The 12,709-nt window shown below is 56.3% G+C and overlaps 2 protein-coding genes across 3 annotated transcripts in view; both read left to right on the top strand.

The window, feature by feature from the left end:
• Window positions 1–12,709, top strand: part of BMP8B (bone morphogenetic protein 8b) — a 31,907-nt gene extending 19,198 nt beyond the window's left edge. Inside the window, exons 4-7 of one of the 2 annotated variants that reach the window (XM_042996713.1) lie at window positions 4,279–4,473; window positions 5,239–5,318; window positions 5,886–5,996; window positions 9,287–12,709. In XM_042996713.1, coding sequence (XP_042852647.1) covers window positions 4,279–4,473; window positions 5,239–5,318; window positions 5,886–5,996; window positions 9,287–9,436 — 536 coding nt within the window. In that variant the 3' untranslated portion in view covers window positions 9,437–12,709. Of the gene's footprint in view, window positions 1–4,278; window positions 4,474–5,238; window positions 5,319–5,885; window positions 6,189–9,286 lie in introns of those variants that run through there. The other variant, XM_042996712.1, reaches the window with a different exon arrangement.
• On the top strand, window positions 56–2,012 carry OXCT2 (3-oxoacid CoA-transferase 2). The gene is given in 4 exon segments (XM_042996640.1): window positions 56–309; window positions 436–754; window positions 757–1,686; window positions 1,689–2,012. Coding segments are annotated over 4 exon segments (1,794 nt in total). The 3' UTR covers window positions 1,980–2,012.

Raw genomic sequence — 12,709 nt, 5'->3', positions numbered from 1 at the left:
CTTCGTGGCCTGAGGGCCAGGGGACTGGAGCAGGTCACCCGGGAAGGGTGTGGTGATGGAGAAGGAAGGGGACCACCCAGAGTTGGGGGTGTCCAACAGGGAGAGGTGTGCCCAGAAGGGCTCCGCGAAGGACCTCCCTTGCCCCCGGGGCTTTGGGCTGGACACGGGTGGCCTTGCCGCCAACCCCGAGGACTCAGTGTCGCGTCTTCCCCTCAGGAACGCCGCTGCCTCCGCAGCGGGGAATGCAGGGTCCGGAATCCCCTTGCGGGAGGGGCCCCTCACTGTGGGCAGGGGCGCAGGGGCCACCCGGTGTGAGCGTCACCGCCCCACGCGCCCTCCCTGCTCTGTGACGCTGTGGGGTGGCAGGCGTTGGCCTGTTCCCCGCTGGTCTCAGTCCGGGGCCCAGAGCCGGAGCACACGATGACCGTCCTCCAGAGGCTCACGCGCGCGGGCGCTCGGGCACCGCGTCCCCGCCAGCCGCCGGGGGCCCACGCTGGCCGAGGCCGAGGGCGGTGTGCGCTGCCTGGCCACCAGCACTCGCGCCCGCGCCAAATTCTACGCGGATCCCGTGGAGGCCGTCAAAGACATCGCGGACAGGGCCAAGATCATGGTCAGCGGCTTCGGGCTCTGCGGGATGCCAGAGAACCTGATTCAGGCGCTGCTCCGCACGCGAGTCAAAGACTTGACCGTGGTCAGCAGCAACGTGGGCGTGGACGGCTTTGGGCCGGGCCTGTTACTGGAGGCCAAGCAGATCGCGCCCGCCTCATCTGCTCCTACGTGGGGGAGAACACGCTGTGTGAGCACCGGTACCTGGCGGGCGAGCTGGAGCTGACACCCCAGGGCACCCTGGCCGAGTGCATCCGCGCTGGGGGCGCCTGGGTGCCCGCCTTCTACACTCCCATGGCCTACGGGACCCTGGTTCAGGAGGGAGGCGCCCCCATCAGGTCCGCGCCCGATGGCCACATCGCCATCATGAGCCAGCCCTGAGAGGTGAGGGAGTTCCACGGGCACCACTATCTTCTGGAGCAGGCCATCACCGCCGATTTTGCTTTGGTGAAGGGGTGGAAGGCCGACCGCGCCGGGAACGTCATCTTCAGAAAAAGCGCCAGGAGTTTCAACGTGCCCATGTGCAAAGCTGCGGAAACCTCCGTGGTGGAGGTGGAAGAAACCGTGGATGTGGGGACCTTTGCCCCCGAAGACATCCACGTTCCTAACATTTATGTCGACCGCGTGATTCAGGGAGAAAAACACGAGAAAAGAATTGAGCATCTAGCCCTCAGGAAGGAGCACGATGAAAAAGCCGAGTCTGCAGATGACCCCGGGGCCCGAATTGTCAAGCGGGCAGCTCTTGAATTTGAGGATGGCATGTATGCCAATCTGGGCATAGGAATCCCGCTCCTGGCCAGCAACTGCATCAGCCCGGACATGACTGTTCATCTTCACAGTGAACATGGCATCCTGGGCTTGGGGCCGTTCCCACCCAAAGATGAGGTGGATGCAGATCTCATCAACGCGGTCAAGCAGACGATGAGCATTTTCCCCGGGGGCTGTTTCTTCTCCAGCGATGACTCTTTCGCCATGATTCGAGGGGGGCACCTTGACCTCACCATGCTGGGAGCCATGCAGGTCTCTAAATACGGTGACCTCGCTAACTGGATGATACCCGGGAAGAAAGTGAAAGGCATGGGGGGGGGGGCATGGACTTGGTGTCCAGTCCCAAGACCAGAGTGGTGGTCACCATGGCGCACTGCACCAAGGCCAACGAACCCAGAATCTTGGAGAAGCATACCTTGCCGCTGACCGGGAGGCGCTGTGTGGACCGGATCATCACTGACAAGGCCGTGTTCGACGTGCACAAGAAGAAAGGCCCGACGCTGATCGAGCTCTGGGACGGGCTGACCGTGGACGACGTCACAGAGCACGGGCAGCCCTTCGCCGTGTCACCGAACCTCAGACCCATGCAGCAGGTGGCCGCCTGACCCGGGAAAGGAAGCCCTGGTCAGAGGGTGTGTTTCATTTTCGCCACTGCCTCTCACCCAGAAGGGGTGTCATCATGCCTGTCCGTTCGTCTGACCGGTTCTCCTGGCGTCTCAGACTCGGCTACCGCCAGACAGACTATTCTCTCATTAGGAATATAGCTTTAATTAAAAACAAAAGGAGATCATTGGTGTTTCTCTTGCATGTTCTGTGAGTCCTGAGTTAGGTCTGGTTCCGTCGTCGGGCAGTCGGACACCCTCCTCACTGATGTTTACGTTAAATTCCTGCAGCTCGGATGATCCCACAGGAAGGCTTTCACCGAGGAGCCTTCTCTCGGGAACGAGCCACGAAATGTGGGGGGAAGTGATGAGGGAGGAGTAACCACCCCCGTATCCCCAAGGCTCCTTCCAGTGTCAGCCCCTGCAGCTGACCCCCCTCCCATCCCAGCAGGATCGTTCCTGAGCGGTGCCTCTAACGTGTCCGGTGCATTTGTTTGTGGGAGGTGATGTCATAGATCAAAGTTTAGTCTCTGGACTGATTAGTTCAACCAACTTGGCCCGGGGCCCCAGGTCTAGAGCCCGGCTGTTTAAGGGCTGACCTTTGCCAGCTGAGCAGGACTGGGATGGTTTCACAGTGAATCAGACACCCGCTAATGGAACAGACACGTAGCATCGTGTATGTGTATGTCTGTATCCTGTATGAGAAGTGCACGTGTGTTTCCATACGTACGTGCGTACATGTGCCTGTGCGTGTGTCAGGGTGGCAACACTGAGGTGATGTACAGGAAGTAGAGCAGTTGGCACTGTGTTTTAAGGAGCATAAAAGTCAGCAATCACCTCCTGTCGTTTAGTTTAAGAAAATACCGTGGGAGGGGCTCTTAGGTGGCTGAGTTGGTTGAGCATCCGACTCCTGCTCCGGTCACGATCTCACAGTTTCAGTTTGTAAGTTTGAGCCCCATGATGGGCTCGCTGCTGTCCAGCACAGAGCCCACTGCAGAGCCTCTGTTCCCCTCTCTCTCTGCCCCTCCCCCACTCACGTTCCCCACCCCCCCTCTGAAAAATAGAAACATTCAAACAAAGAAAAAGGAAAATTCCACAGGAAATGAGAATGAAGAGATCTACCCCTTTCTCGTCTTTTAATGAAAGCTGGGAAATAACCTAAATGTCTAAAGTTAAGCTAATCTCTAAATATTATGGTACATTTTTTCAAAGGAATTTTATACATTTGAAACGTTCATAGTGGAGACATTTTAACAGCAGTGAACATGTTTATGTGAAAAAGTTGGAAAACATACAGACTTCTTTGTTAAGATGACCATTGTGTAAAAGTTCAGGTGACATGAAAATATTCCAGAAAGATGAAAATGATGTGTTGGGGTGGGCAGAGGTTTCTGAGTGATATTTCTTCCCCAGAGGTTACCTTACAGTTGCCCTTGTGTTACTTTGACAGTTAAGAAATCAAGAGGTCATTTGGAAATACAAAGAGGTACAGGAAGTTGGTTTCATTGGTGGAGTCGACATTTCCAGGGATCATGAGTGTGTTTCTCAGGGCATCCTCATCTCTAAGCAGCTGTGGGGTCAAATCCCATTTTCAGGGGTGTCCCTCTTCCAAGCCGGAGGTCCCCATCATGTCTCGCCCACACAGCCTTTTCTCTCTTTTTTAACCCACAAACTCGGGAGTAAGACCTTCAGTGGGTAAGAACTTTGGATCTGACTGAACTGCGGCTCCAGGACTTTGGCCAGATGTCTCTGCCCCACTGAACCCGGGGTCTCGTTTGTGGATGTCAGGGGACAGTTAGTGCCCTGCTCTTGGCAGTGCTGGGCAGAACAAGCCCTGGGTACATCCTGGTGGCTGCTCCAATCTGCTGGGTCATAAATCCATCCACACCCCCAGAACGTATGGGGTGGAAGGGAGAACTCGGGCCTCGGAGCGCTCAGATGGACATGGGAACCGTGGTTCTGCGAGCCCCCGGCAGAGTGGCTGTGACGTTTCTCAGCGAAGCATGAGGTCCAGGGGGACTGTGGAGACACATAAGGTCACGCGTGTGAACTAACTCAAAACCTATAAAGTGCTTCACAGATGGCATTGTTCACCGTTATCACGAGTAACGACCCTGTGTTCGCGAGGCCCCCCTCCCTCCATCTCCCTCGGACCTGGAACTCCTGTTTCCAGAGGAGCAAACTGAGGCCCTCTGCCTCCACACTCCTGGGCCCGAGCAGGCCCTGGCAGGAGGGTCCCCGCTGTCCCACGTGCACGGCCCCTGCCCGTGAGTGATCGCCCTCTCTCCTCTCTCCGTCTCAGGGCACAGCGTGGATCCTGGCCTGGCCGGCCTGCTGGGGCGACGGGCGCCGGGCTCCAAACAGCCTTTCCTGGTCACTTTTTTCAGGGCGAGCCCTGGTCCCGTCCGAGCCCCTCGGGCAGCGAGGCCCCTGAAGAGGAGGCCGCCCAAGAAAACCAACGAGCTGCCACACCCGAACAAACTCCCGGGGATCTTTGGTGAGGTCCGGGAGGGGCCTGGGGCGGGGCCTGGGAGCCACCTGGAGGGGACAGAACCCTCTGGGTCCTCAGTAGGTTCAGGCCGGGGGTCACCCCCCAGCACTGTCCTGTGGACCAGCCTCTGCCCTCTCCATCCCTGCCACCCAGAAGTGCTTTCTCTGCCCTCCCCTGGCTCCCAGGGCTTTTTCCAGAAGTCTCCATCAGAATCAGGTGCCCCATCCTCCGGGCAGCACAGCCCCTGGGGACCCTGCAGGATGCACAACTGTTTATGCGGAGGTCTCCCCCGCAGACTGAGGCCCTCAGGATCAGGAGTGGGCCTGCTCTGCCCTCCTGCCCTCCTGCCCTCCTCTCCTCCACGGGGAGTCTGCCCTTTGGCTTCCGTGAGCCACTCGATCCCGTGGAATGGGGGCGGCAGGAGAGGTGGGATGAGGTCAGTACAGAAAAGGAGCCACTGATGGCCCAGGGTCCCCTGGGCTGTTTACTGAAGCATCGGGAGGGCCCACAGGTTGGAACTCAGGGGAGGCTGGGGTGAGTGCAGGGTTCCTCTGTAGCTATCGGACCCACCTGGAGCCATCGAAGTTTCTCGAGCTGGGTCATGACACCAGCAGAGCTGTAGGATGGGCTTAATGAGATCAAATGCGTCTGTTTCACTGCATTCATTTATTCCCCAAGTGTGCCCGGTGGGGTGTCCCCCGCCCTGGGAGCTCCCTGTGGAAGCTGCCCAGAGCAGGAACCCCAGAACAGACCTGGCTTCTGTCCCTGCAGATGACGTTCACGGCACCGATGGCCGGCAGGTTTGCCGGCGGCACGAACTCTACGTCAGCTTCCAGGACCTCGGCTGGCTGGTAATTTCTGACTCTCCTCCTTCTTACATGACGGTCCCCACCCAGAGATGATAGGTGGTATCTCCAGGGGCATCTAGAATTATGGGTGACTTTAATTTTCTCATGCATTAGGTTCTTCAGTGTTTTCTGAAGGCAATATGTCTTTCTTTTATAGTGAGGAGGTGCTTTTTGGTGAAAACCATGGAAATGGGGATAGTCTGAATCCTCAGCCAGAACATGTCAGGGCCGCAACAGGGAAACCGAGGCTGGGAGGGCAGTGCGTGTGCACGTCTGCTGGGACAGCAGCTCTAGAAGATGCAGGCAGTGGGGCGGGTGGGGAGGATGATGCCCAGTGCACGTGAAGGGGACAGAGCTGTGCCCAGCCCTGCCTGCAGAGGGTCTCCCGGTAGATGACAGGCTTCTTGGGGGAGCCTGCCTGCAGGGACCCTAGGCTTGGCTGATGGGGCTGGGGCTGCAGGTGGGTAAGGGGCAGCCCTGAGTCGTCTTGTGCCGTGTGCTGGATTCAGGGGCTCAGTGTGTGTGGGGGGGCATCTGGATGGCACTCACTTTCTCCTCTTTCCCCCCCAGGATTGGGTCATTGCTCCCCAAGGCTACTCGGCCTATTACTGTGAGGGGGAGTGCTCCTTCCCGCTGGACTCGTGCATGAACGCCACCAACCACGCCATCCTGCAGTCCCTGGTCAGTACCGCGTCCATCCTGTCCCCACCCACGGGGAGAGGGCTCGTGCAGCCAGGTGGATGGAAGCGTCTGCTCGGGTCTCAGGGAGCTCTCCCCACCCTTCACTGTAGGCACACGCAGTTAACTTCCCATGTCTGTACAGGAACTGGTCCGTATGTGGCCACGTTCACATGTAGACCCCTAGGCATCTGAACCCACACACACCCGACTTACCCTGACTGCTTGTGCACACCCAGATTCGTGCCCTGCACATGCACGTGTAAGGCATTCACGTACATATGTGGGCACCCAGATTTACAAGACATGCTTGCTTCTGGTCACACATCACACCACAACACACACATAACATGTGCATCCCACCTGTGTACCTGTGTGCTCTGAACACACATCACCGTGTCCCCTGGCACCCTCGGCCTCCCGTCACACAGATGCCTGTGGGGTGAGTGACAGGCATGTGCATTCAGCCACCTGCTGCACGGTGTATGAGGAGAGCGTTACAGGTGTGGCCTGGGTGACGGGCTGGGCTTTGCCCCCCCCCCTTCTGTTCACCTCCCCATTGTCTTTTTCCTGGTCCCTTAGTTCTTTGTGTCTCCCACAGGAAGTAAATGCTTTTGATGCTGTCTGGGGTACCTTTAAATGCCGAATAATAGCTTCTGTGAGGAGCATTGTTGCTGCTGTTTATTGCTAAGTGTTTTAAAAGTTTGTTGATAATAGGATTGAGATTTCTTTCTAGAACGTTTACCTAGAAGCCTACTTCCTGGTGTCCCTGCCCCTATGTTAATCTAGTAAGAGGTTAAGTGATGCCCCTGAGTGAGAGTAAACATCACTAACAGCAGCTTTGACCCTGTGGTCACACTGCCTTTCTCACATCAAGTGGGAGTTGCTGCCCTCAGGGACTGCTTTCCTGGGAAAAGCTTGGTTGTGATGAGACACACATGGTTCTCCTGGCCCACAAGGGTGTGCAGCTCCCAAGTCAGGATAGCTGGGTGGGCTTGGGCTGCAGGGAGGCATGGGGTGCTGGGAAGGTGAGGTCAGAGGTGGGCCCGGGAGGGAAGCGGGACCTGCAGGTCTGAGGAGGGGCCGGGCTGAAGCTCTGGATGTCAGAGTGGCATGGGGCCGTCCCTCCAGTCCTGAGAACAGGTGAGCTTCTCTGGGGAGACGGCAGATGCAGGAGCGGAGGTGAGGACTGGCCTCCTCCATGGGGAGGCCGGGCAGTGATGGGGGACTTGGGGTGTCGTGAAGGCAAGAGAAGGAAGCATTTCCCTCTAGGCTCATCCTCTTAGCCCTTCTCCACACAGCAGCTGGGGATCCCACTAAAGCACAACCTAGTACCTCGTTCTCAATTGAGAAACTTGGTCTCGCTTCCTACCATTCCCAGGAGGAAGGTTGAGCCCTTGGCCTGGGACGCAGGACCCCTCGTGAGCCACCCTGCCGACCTCACCAGTGTCCCCACATGTTCTAGTACCCTCATCTCCCTGCATAGGCTGTTTCTCACCTTCCTGCCTTTGCACCTGCTGTGCCCTCCACTTGGAGGGCCTCCTCCCCTGCCCTGGGCCCAGCCACCCCCTGCTCCCCTTGCATGCCTCATGTCTGTGGCCCTTCCCTGCCAGGGGTCGTCACCACGCTCATGCTCCCAGTGCTGAAGGCCTGCTTTGTTGTGCCGCTCCGGTGGGTCCTGGTTGTCTGCTGGAATATTCCCCGTCTCCCTTTCCCTCCCCACTGAGTCTGTGAAAGCAGGGACTATGTCTGGGACATTTCTGTGCCCCATGCTGGCAGAGCTGGCACAAGGCACATGTCCTAGATACATTTGTGTTGGAAATGAGAAAAGTACCATTCTACCCATTTGGCAGAGGAGAAAACGAGGCCCACAGATGCGCGATTTGTACCCAAAGATGCACAGCCAGTAAGTGACAGACCCTTGGATTTGGTCTCCCGGTGGCTCAAAAACGAGCTGGGTGGAATGGCACATTAGCTTCCCCAAGTCATCCTGTTTGGTGCCAGATGGAATAAAAGACCTTCTTTCTGTCACTCATCTGACAAAGCTCTCATCTGGGGCGTGGGGGAGGTCTCAGAAAGGCCGTACCCCCGCGGTGCCCAACTTCTCTCCAGCACCCTGACTCAGGCAAGACCCTCCCCTGTTCCCAGTCATTCAGAGCCCATGGCTGGGCGGGCAGGCAGTGTCGCCTAGTTTTTCACATGGGCCCATGAAGGCCAAACCGGGCCACCGCATTTGGAGGTGGGGAAGTTGGGAGCAGTGGCACCCAGGTCCTGTCTGGCTGGACATCCCCACAGCGGCCTCGGCCTCCCCCTGGGCCCCTGAGAGGCTGTTGGGCCCTGAGCCAGCTGGTGTCCTCCCGGCAGGCTGGCTCAGAGCTGGGCACAGGGGAGTGGGGGCCAGACAGATTCCCCCACCAGACAGCTTCATCCGGGTCCTGCTCGGCTGCGTCCGAGAGGGTGGGGGGCCCTGGGCTGCACGACACAGGGATGGAGCAGGTGTCCTCTTCTCTCCTGCCTCCCCACAGCCTCGGGCCGCCTTCGGGCCTGCAAGTGGGGGGCCCTGGCCCGGAGTTCCGTGTAAACCGCGGCTCGTCCTGCCAGGGCTTGGGAGAAATATTTTTAGGAAGCTGAAAATGGGCCGTTCCTCAGGCAGGCTCTCTCCTGGCAGTAAGGCTGTTCAGAGGGCAGCAGGTCAGCACACCCCGTCCAAGTTCCGCCACACCTGAGAGCCATGCGACTCTGGGCACCACGCGGGGCCTCCGTGCCCTCCGTCTTGGTCGGCCCAGAACAGTAGTTGCCTTAGAAGTTGTTATCAGGGGTGGCAAGTGCCTTGAGGAGTAACAGCACTGAACACGAGGATGGACCTAGGATTCTAGGTCTCTCCTGTTCTGTGATCGTTCACTGGCTCACAGCCGGGAGGGGAGACAGATGGCAAACAGCTAATGGGGACAAGATATGATCAGGGACGTTACAGGAGCACATGGGAGGAGCGGAGGGGACCCCAGAGGGGTGGAGCGGCAGAGGGACTGGGCACCGGGCACGCCATGTGCTGGAGACCAGTGAGCGGGTCGTGGCCTCTGAGGGGAGTGAATGTGGAGGGAGGGAGCCAGCTGGTGCGGGGAAGGGGTGAAGGGGGGCGGGGTGGGGAACATCTACAGGTTAGCGCCAGCCCGGGCTGCAGAGGATGGAGCCGGGGAGGGTGAGCAGCTGGAGACCCCGGGGTCGGTGGGACCTGGGAGTCGTGGGAGAAGGCCGCGGTACTCACACCTGACTGCCGTCCCTCCCCTGGCCAGGTGCACCTGATGAAGCCGGACGCGGTCCCCAAGGCGTGCTGCGCCCCCACCAAGCTGAGCGCCACCTCCGTGCTCTACTATGACAGCAGCAACAATGTCATCCTGCGCAAGCACCGCAACATGGTGGTCAGGGCCTGTGGCTGCCACTGAGGCCCGGCCTCGCCGCTGCAGAGCCTCCCGCCTGGATCAGGCCCCTCTCCAGATGCAGGAAACTCTCAGACCCAGCCTGACCTCGGGGGGGTGGGGGGGATGGAGGGGTGGGCCCCCAGAGATCAACATATCTATGCCCTTCTTTTCTTCCTGTCAGGGCTGGATCTTCTCCAGGCCTCTCTGCCCCTTCCCTGCCTGAGGTTTGTGAAAATCTTTTGGCCTCCAGGTCTGGTGGTCTGAGTCACTGAGCAGGTTCTCTCCCAGCCTCCTCCCTGAGAAGCACGTGCTGACCAGCATTTTGGGGTTGACACAAAAGTCCCATCTGAGGACCTATCCGTGTCCATTGCTGGTCCAGGCTTGTGGTGATTTGGGGTGAACTGAGGGGCACCTAGAACCCAAAATGGCTACCTCGGGCTCTTTACTATCCATTACAGGGCTTGGATGTGTGTAGACAGTCTAGTCTACCTCCGGTTGCCTGCCCCTCCCAGGTATTTCTGGGCACTTTTGTTAGAGTGTGGACTTGCCCTCATTGCTGTGTAGTTGTGGATCTGAATCATCAAACTGCTAGCCACAGGTAGGCACGTGTGCCAACTCAAGAGCTGAATGAACCACATGACGTAGGGCTCAGGCCAATGGCATTTGTCTCTCCCGATCTTACTGCGTTGATCTGCCTCTGCTATCCGGGGAAGAGCTGCGGTGCGTGGATTTTGGCCTTTGTAGAAACAAAAAACTGGGGAGGTTTCATTCACCTATCTATCTGTCACCATGCTGAGCTCAGCTCCATGGAGAAGTTCTCTTTTTATTGAGCCTAGCATGGTAGAGAAATTGGGTGGCTCAGGATGACGATGCTGAGAACAGATGACATGACTACCCTTTCCCTTTGGCATGGCAAACATCAATAATCAATCTTGATTTTTTTTGCTTCCAAATCTGGATAGAACTTCAAAATGATTGGTATTAGAACTCCACTGTTTGCCATCTTCTGCCATAAGGAGCAATCCATTTCACCCACTGCAGTGCATCTGGGACACTGGGCAGCCTGGGGCCAGGTGTGGGGCAAGGGTAGGGTTTTCTCAGCACCTGCTTATGTCCAGTTGTCAAAATCAGGCTGGTCACCATAATCTGCATCACCCTGTGTGCCCAGGAGTGCCGTCCTGTCTCTCTAGGCCTGTGGACAAAAGAAAAGGTCCCTGTCCCACGGGAGTGACAGGCAGTAATTAGGCTGACCTGGGTGAAGGTTCCCGGAAACCACTGTTCTCCTTGGAGCAGCCGCCACAGGCAGCTGGAGTGTTTATTTGATTTCTGACTTGCTGAGCCTGTAATTTACCTGCTGGAGCAGACAGAGTCCAGCTGCCGGAGCCCTGAAATACTGTCATTAAAAGCAGATCCTGGGCCCGCCCAACCCACAGGCACAGCCCAGCCGAGGCGGAACCACCCCTGTGCCCAAAGACGCGCATCTCTGCCATCACTCTGCACCTGAGGAGGGGCCCCGGACATCAGGCCTGGCAGCAGGTGTGGAGGCCAGGGGCCCTGCTGCAGGACAGCAGCCCCTCCACAGGGACCTGGAAGGGACTGTGGAACAAGTACAGAGAAAGAGACTCTGGGATAGAGAGCAGGTCCAGACTGTCTGCAAGGTGGAAAGTTCCCCATCAGTTAAGGATCTAAACTCTGGCCTAGATGTTAAGAGAGCTGACCGGGTAGATGGTTTCCTCCTCTGGGTCTCATTTTCCCATGTGTACATGAAGGCATTCGGCTTTCTGGTCTCCAAAGGGCCTTCTGCTAGAAATCTTGTCTGCCAACCCTTTCTCACACTGAGCCCAGATGCTGCCTCACAACCTTGAACTGGGGGCTCAGGTGGTGGTCACAGATCAGAGCTGGTATAAAATATAGAACTGTTTGCCATTCTAGGCCTTATCTAACACTTCCATCTTCCTAACATCAAAGATGACCTTTTAGGCTAATGTAAGTTTAAAATTAGCCAATTATTTTGACAATTCTTTACTTCACCCTCGCATCTTTTGTGCCCAGCCAATAGCCCAACACAATTAGGGGTACACCAGGAATGTCTGTCAAATCACCCAAAGATTTATAGACAGGGATATATATACCTCACCTGTCAGGCTGGGCACAGCAGGAATGACTGGAGGTTGTAATCTTCCTTTTTCATGCACAACTGAAAAACAGGAAGCCTCTGCCTGCCTTCCTGGGTCAGACTTCCAGCAACTTCTGCCATTCAGGCAAATGAGATCAAATGGAGAAAGCCCTGAGCAGTGAAACCGTTGTGAATGGACACAAAGCTCCTGCATTTTATGCCCTGTTTATTGCATGATACTGCATGCATTTATCGCATATGTTAGATTTCCAGTTATCCGTTTGCTGAGCCAAGCACGGCAGCTGCAGGGGTGGCCCAGGCTGGCAGATACACAGCACAGATGCCACCATTTCCCTTTCTCTTGCTCAGGGCATGGCTGGTTTATCTGGTTGCATGGGACCCGAAGGATACATATGGGTGGTTGGTCAGGCCCACTGACAACGAGGAATCAAGGACTGTTGCCAGAAGGGAGGGCATGTGGGAAAAGGCTGAGGACACGTGCAGAGCAGTCTCGGCTTTGGCAGTGCAATGCTGGCCTGGAGGCCAAGTTATTACAACATCTGTGTCCAGGGTTTTCTCAGGTGGGGAGGTAACCTGTCCTGGAAAATTACCAAAGGAACAGAGGCAGCACAGCAAGAGTACAGCATTTTGGAGCCAAATGGATGTGAATCTTGGGTCCTTTTCTATGGTAGGGTAGGATATTGGTTCTTTCCTTCCAAGGCTATTGGAAAGATCAGATATGTACATACACATTTAGGACAGTGTCTGCCATAAAAACACTTAGCAACTGGTACCTGTTGACATTACAAAAGGATCTGCTGATCTCTTTCTGTGCTTGTCCAGAATGTGTTCTGCAGGTGATGGTGTACTTATTTGAGAGTTGTGCTTTCTCCTGAAAATCTACACCCTGCAGTCTCTGGAGGGAGGACTTTGTGTTCCCACTTACTTTCAAGGCCTGAGGAAAGTGCCTGGTTACGGCCAAGGCTGTGAACCTTTTTCCCATGTTCCCAGGGGCAAGGGGATCCCACCAGCCTGCTTAAAGGTACAAAGCACTCAACCCATCTTTTAAAAAACAGGTTTTTCATTTATTACAAAAATAATGCAGTTTTGGAGGACAAATTGGGGAAAAAAATCTGAAATTGTCACAGTTGTATGATTCATAAACACAGTATTTTAGTGAA

Source organism: Panthera tigris, chromosome C1, assembly GCF_018350195.1.
Source record: "Panthera tigris isolate Pti1 chromosome C1, P.tigris_Pti1_mat1.1, whole genome shotgun sequence".
Classification (NCBI taxonomy): domain Eukaryota; kingdom Metazoa; phylum Chordata; class Mammalia; order Carnivora; family Felidae; genus Panthera; species Panthera tigris.
Note: the sequence above shows the minus strand (reverse complement) of the source record. Positions and strands in the feature narration are given on the sequence as shown.